The sequence below is a fragment of the Salmo trutta genome, chromosome 5 (genome assembly GCF_901001165.1).
Source record: "Salmo trutta chromosome 5, fSalTru1.1, whole genome shotgun sequence".
Lineage (NCBI taxonomy): Eukaryota > Metazoa > Chordata > Actinopteri > Salmoniformes > Salmonidae > Salmo > Salmo trutta.
The window spans coordinates 10,499,769-10,506,736 of record NC_042961.1 but is presented as its reverse complement, the minus strand read 5'-3'; the positions used below and the strand labels follow the sequence as shown (position 1 = coordinate 10,506,736).

At 43.6% G+C, this 6,968-nt stretch overlaps 1 protein-coding gene across 5 annotated transcripts in view; it reads right to left on the bottom strand.

Moving 5' to 3' along the window:
- LOC115193641 (echinoderm microtubule-associated protein-like 6) overlaps positions 1-6,968 on the bottom strand; it is a 123,614-nt gene that overhangs the window by 2,711 nt on the left and 113,935 nt on the right. For all 5 annotated transcript variants that reach the window (XM_029752481.1, XM_029752483.1, XM_029752482.1 and 2 more), the window contains 4 exons: positions 4,073-4,235; positions 1,430-1,533; positions 542-695; positions 159-259 (listed from right to left, as the gene is read on the bottom strand). In XM_029752481.1, coding sequence (XP_029608341.1) covers positions 159-259; positions 542-695; positions 1,430-1,533; positions 4,073-4,235 — 522 coding nt within the window. The remainder of the gene's footprint in view (positions 1-158; positions 260-541; positions 696-1,429; positions 1,534-4,072; positions 4,236-6,968) is intronic.

The following is a 6,968-nucleotide window of genomic DNA, read 5'->3' as shown; positions in this document are numbered from 1 at the left end:
AAAGAGGAAGACAATACAGAAAATCAGACCTGTCTGGAGTACAAGATGAGCTGTGAAAAATTCTAATGCAAATCACTTGTGAATGCGCCTATTTATTGTAGAGTAGCTTTAACGTAATTAATCTGACATGTTTAAACCCGGTAACAAGCTCTGCATACCTGCAGTCGTCTCCTCCAGTGCTGATCACATATTTATCATCATAGGAGAAGCGAATGTTGGTCACGTGTGCCGAGTGCCCAAAGTAACGCTTGTGTTTGGCCTGCAGAGGATCAAAATAAGTATTAATTAAACACTTGTATTTTTTTTTTTGCTGATGCTCTCATCCAGAGCACTTACAGGAGCAATTAGGGTTAAGTGCTTTGCTCAAGGGCAAATTGTTTTTCATCCAGTCAGCTCGGGGATTCAAACTAGCGACCTTTCGGTTACTGGCCCACCTCCCCAGATGGAGCCTCAGCCAGCAGTCTGTGTTCTATGGCTTCAGTAACTACATATCTTTAAAAGCTATCACAGTGATGTTGTTGAGAGGAAGTGAAGCACTCACAAACTTCTCAGTGCAGGGGAAGTCGAAGAGCTTGACCAGTCCAAAGTCGTCCCCGGTGACCACGTTGAGGCCGGCGTGGGAGACACAGGCACAGTTGACGTCAGCCTTATCAGCATTCCGTGGCCAGATCCCCAGCACCTCATCTCCCAGGATACTGAGAAGGAATGAGAGAGACAAGCCATGATCAGACTGCAGAATATGCTGAACAAAACCACAGGCCTGCCAGTACTGAGAGGACATTAGTCCACCAAAGAATAACCTTTTAAATGTTCCCTCCAAGTCAACTGAATTACTATATAGTACTCTTCTCAGTAGTAAAACATATGCAATATATATAAAACATTTAAAAAGATTCCTGCATACTTCAAAAGATCTCAACCAGACATTTGTTTTTCTGTACATGTTTCGAAATGAGTATGCTACGGTCTATATGCAGAATGTATTTTAACCCATTAACCTTGGGGAGAGTGATGTTAGAGGAAGTTTGGGGTCTATTCATGAGAAGTGAACAGCGACTGCTGTGCTGCAGACAGTATTGATTGACCTCCATTATTCCATTGATCAATAACACTCAAACACAACTACAAAACAACATGTCTAGGTGTGCCCACTAAACTTCCGTACGCAAACGTGCCCAGATGGCTTCAACTAGCCTAAAGCTCAAAAACAAGTTGAACCAGCAATGTCTTTGTACCACTTCACCTTGCATTCCCATATTACAAAGTCCCTAACAGAGTGAGATGTTATGTTTAGCTCCCGTTGTTGACGCCATATCTCAATAGTGTTACCATGCAGTATTTGCATTCCTTACTGAATATTGATCTCAGTTTGATTTTGGAGAGTATGTGGGTTTGATTGAATTCCAGTGACTACAATGAATCATTCTACCTGGTCCAGGTGGCCCAGGTGATCCTGTCAATCACAGTCTGTTCTGTTACCATTTTCCCAGAAGGCATCTCATGCACCTGGCGCTTATAGTTTCCTGTAGACACCTGTCGACACACAGCCAGTGACACGTCAGAATACACACTCATGCATATGCGCACACAACCAGAGGTCAGAATATTGTAACTGTCTGAAATACATCAGTCATCCAGTGTACTGTGCCTTCAGAAAGTATTCATACCCCTTGACTTATTCCACAGTTTGTTGTTACAGCCGGAATTCAAAATGGATTAAATGCATTTTTTCCCCTCACCCATCAACACACAATACCCCATAATGACAAAGTGAAAACATGCTTTTAGAAATGTTTGAAAATGAAATGTAATTTACATACAGTATGTATTCACAGCCCTGAATCAATCAATACATGTTAGTCACCTTTGGCAACAAATACAGCTGTGAGTCATTCTGGGTGTGTCTAAGAGCTTTGCACACCAGGATTGTACAATATTTTCCACATTCTTTAAAAAAAATTATTCAAGCTCTGTCAAGTTGGTTGTTGTTGATCATTGCTAGACAGACATTTTCAAGTCTTGTCATAATTGTCAAGACGATTTAAGTCAAAACTGTAACTATGCCACTCAGGAACATTCAACGTTGTCTTGGTAAGCAACTCCAGTGTATATTTGGCCTTGTGTTTTAGGTTATTATCCTGCTGAAAGGTGAATGTGTCTCCCAGTGTCTGTAGACTGAACCAGGTTTTTTTCTAGGATTTTTCCTGTGCTTAGCTCTATTCTGTTTCTTTCTTTCCTAAAAAACTCCCTCGTCCTTGCAGATGACAAGCATACCCGTAACATGACGCAGCCACCACCATGCTTGAAAATATGAAGAGTGGTACTCAGTGTTGTATTGGATTTGCCCCAAACATATCGCTTTTGTATTCAAGACATAAAGTTCATTTTCTTTGCCACATTTTTGGCAGTTTTACTTTAGTCCCTTATTGCAAACAGGATGCATGTTTTGGGATATTTATTCTGTACCGGCTTCCTTCTTTTCACTCTGTCATTTAGTTTAGTATTGTGGAGTAACTACAATGTTGTTGATCCGTCCTCAGTTTTCTATCACAGCCATTAAACTAACTGTTTTAAAGTCACCATTGGCCTCATGGTGAAATCCCTGAGTGGTTTACTTCCTCTCTGAGAACTGAGCTAGGAAGGACGCCTGTATCTTTGTAGTGACTGGGTGTATTGATACACCATCCAAAGTGTAATTAATAACTTCACCATGCTCAAAGGGATATTCAATAAGTGCCCTTCTTTGCGAGGCATTGGAAAACCTACCTGGTCTTTGTGTTTCAAATTCACTGCTCGACTGAGGGACCTTACAGATAATTGTATGTGTGGGGTAAAGAGATGAGGTAGTCATTCAAAAATCATGCTAAAAACTATTATTGTACACAGAGTGAGTCCATGCAACTTATGTGACTTGTTAAGCACATTTTTACATCTGAACTTATTTAGGCTTGTCATAATGGGTTGAATACTTATTGACTTGACATTTCAGCTTTTCATTTTTAATAACATTTGTTAAAATTTCTAAAAAACATAATTCCACTGACACTGAGGTACAGTGTGAGGCCAGTGATACAAAATCTCAATTTAATCCATTTTAAATTCAGGCTGTAACACAACAAAATGTGGACAAAGTCAAGGGGTGTGAATACTTTCTGAAGGCACTGCATCTACCAGCACTGTCTGTACAGCACAGTCTGCACAGCTAGGAAGGAAAGAAAATAAAGTGGCATATCATTTTCCATATTACAAATGTGTTAAAGATTTAGAAGCTTCATCACTACTTCATGTTAATTCTTGTGCTTTTAATCAACCAAAATATGGATTTACAATGAAATCGTAATGAGGTTACTCCATTATATAACTTAAAATTGCAGGAGGACCATGGCAAACTATACTTGTCCCTCCCCTTCAAGGCACAGTCACATGTGCTTGTAATTGTACGCTGAGGACAGGTTAAATTTAGAAGGCCAAGTCACCATCTTACTCTTTCTCTGGTCGTCATGTGGCAGTCATAGCGACATTTCATAAAAGGGGTAAAGCTTTCCATAACAGCAAAGAATGGGTCTGAGTCTATAGGAATACCTCAAATACCTCAGATAGGGCTCCTTTTTAGCACACTGAAGCCTGTCAGGTTATTCTGGGGCGGCTCCAGGCTACTGTTAACTAGAAGGGGACTTGGCTATAAACGATTTTGACCTGCCTGCCATATATGTGTGAGTCTAAATATAGGTATTTTCCACTCTCAGCATGCTTTGGAATGGATATACGAGTATCCATCATGGTGAGAACACACTGTGCAACATGATCAAATGGTCAAGAGGGCTGTATTAAAAAGACAACACTGACACGGTTGCCACAATGGTAAAAAAAAAGGCTTTTACTAGACTATTCAAACATAATGACCTTGACAGCAAAAGAAAATGGACCTCATTCCACTATTTTGTGTGCGGTTTAGAAAATACAGTATGTATGTCAGCCTATCAAAACCCCCATGGCTTGTAACAACAACAAAACTCAGTCTGTTTTTAAAACCCCTCCAGCTGTATTCTACTTCACGTTCAGTGTGGCATACCTCGATGAACCTGCTGTCTGCAGAGAAGTCCATCTGGATAACGAAGCTGGAGATGTCCTTACAGTAGCCCACGCGATTGAGTGTGGGGCCCAATGTAAGGTCATACAGGTCAACCGTACTCTCCACTGAGCCCACTGCCAGGAGGTGTTTGTCTGGACTGAACCTGAGAGGGTCACAGAATAGACATACTGTACATAATGTATATATGACATTGGACAACACAGACATTCATTCTCATAATTAAAATGTAATTGACTGGCCTTTAACTGACCCAATGCCATTTAAAATGAGTTCACTTCCCCCTTTTGGTTAAATCAGAGTCTCCAGAGTTTGAAAAATTAAATTGTTTAATTTTGGTTAGTTGTTTCCTTGGTTGTAACCACAGGTTAAATTGTGAATTCAGATTTGGGGGAGCCATATTTTGGGATTAGGGTTGAGCCAGGGTTGACCACAAGGCTATGGTTAGAGTAATGTGAAATTTGGGTTAGGTTTGTGGTTGAGGCTAGGGTTAAGATTGAACAGGGATTTGGACATGAAACGGGCTAGTTTTGAGGCTAGAGTTAGGATTGAACCAGGATGTGGACATGAAGCACTGTTAGGTTTGTGGTTGAGGCTAGGGTTGTTGTTAAGGGTTAGGGTTGTGGTTGAGGGTTAGGGTTGTGGAGAGGGTTGTTGGTTAGGGTTGTTTCCAGGGTTGAGGTTAGGGTTATGGTTGTAGCAAGGGCTGTGGTTGAGGTTAGGGTTGTGGTTAGGTTTGAACCTAGGTTGAAGATGTCAAAGGTTAAGACAACAGGGTTCTAATATCCCATAACTCTTTGAGAAAATGGGGCCAGCGTTGCTAGTTAGCAATGGTGCCAGTTGTTATCAATGGCACTGGTCCAATTAATTTGTTTATTTTCGAATGCTGCCAGATGTAATAATTACGTTGGGTTAACCTGTATATTTTCAACCTAGGGTTGAACTGGGATGATGCTAGGGCAAGGTTTACTGCCAGGATGTGGACATGAAGGTAGGGTTAGGGCTAATGCTAGGGTTAGTTACTATCAGGATGTGGACATGAAGCTAGGGTTAGGGCTGATGCTAGGGTTAGTTACTACCAGGATGTGGACATGAAGCTAGGGTTAGGGTTGATGCTAGGGTTAGTTACTACCAGGATGTGGACATGAAGCTAGGGTTAGGACTGATGCTAGGGTTAGTTACTGCCAGGATGTGGACATGAAGCTAGGTTTAGGGCTGATACTAGTGTAACAGTACAGCTTCCGTCCCTCTCCTCGCCCCAACCTGTGCTCTGCACACATTAACAACTGACACCCACGAAGCATCGTTACCCATCGCGCCACAAAAGCCGCGGCCCTTGCAGAGCAAGGGGAACAACTACTTCAGGTCTCAGAGCAAGTGACGTCACCGATTGAACCGCTATTAGCGCGCACCACCGCTAACTAACTAGCCATTTCACATCGGTTACACTAGGGTTAGTTACTGCCAGGATGTGGACATGAAGCTAGGGTTAGGGCTGATGCTAGGGTTAGTTACTGCCAGGATGTGGACATGAAGCTAGGGTTAGGACTGATGCTAGGGTTAGTTACTGCCAGGATGTGGACATGAAGCTAGGGTTAGGGCTGATGCTAGGGTTAGTTACTGCCAGGATGTGGACATGAAGCTAGGGTTAGGGCTGATGCTAGGGTTAGTTACTGCCAGGATGTGGACATGAAGCTAGGGTTAGGACTGATGCTGGGGTTCGTTACTGCCAGGATGTGGACATGAAGCTAGGGTTAGGGCTGATGCTAGGGTTAGTTACTGCCAGGATGTGGACATGAAGGTAGGGTTAGGACTGATGCTAGGGTTACTGCCAGGATGTGGACATGACGCTAGGGTTAGGACTGATGCTAGGGTTAGTTACTGCCAGGATGTGGACATGAAGGTAGGGTTAGGACTGATGCTAGGGTTAGTTACTGCCAGGATGTGGACATGAAGCTAGGGTTAGGGCTGATGCTAGGGTTAGGGCTGATGCTAGGGTTACTGCCAGGATGTGGACATGAAGCTAGGGTTAGGGCTGACGCTAGGGTTACTGCCAGGATCTGGACATGAAGTTAGGTTTAGGGCTGATGCTAGGGTTAGTTACTACCAGGATGTGGACATGAAGCTAGGGTTAGGGTTGATGCCAGGGTTACTGCCAGGATGTGGACATGAAGCTAGGGTTAGGACTGATGCTAGGGTTAGTTACTGCCAGGATGTGGACATGAAGGTAGGGTTAGGACTGATGCTAGGGTTAGTTACTGCCAGGATGTGGACATGAAGCTAGGGTTAGGGCTGATGCTAGGGTTAGGGCTGATGCTAGGGTTACTGCCAGGATGTGGACACGAAGCTAGGTTTAGGGCTGATACTAGTGTAACAGTATAGCTTAAGTCCCTCTCCTCGCCCCAACCTGGGCTCTGCACACATTAACAACTGACACCCACGAAGCATCGTTACCCATCGCGCCACAAAAGCCGCGGCCCTTGCAGAGCAAAGGGAACAACTACTTCAGGTCACAGAGCAAGTGACGTCACCGATTGAACCGCTATTAGCGTGCACCACCGCTAACTAACCAGCCATTTCACTTCGGTTACACTAGGGTTAGTTACTGCCAGGATGTGGACATGAAGCTAGGGTTAGGGCTGTTGCTAGGGTTAGGGCTGATGCTATGGTTAGATACTGCCAGGATGTGGACATGAAGCTAGGGTTAGGGCTGATGCTAGGGTTAGGGCTGATGCTATGGTTAGATACTGCCAGGATGTGGACATGAAGCTAGGGTTAGGACTGATGCTAGGGTTACTGCCAGGATGTGGACATGAAGTTAGGGTTAGGGCTGATGCTAGGGTTAGTTACTGCCAGGATGTGGACATGATGCTAGGGT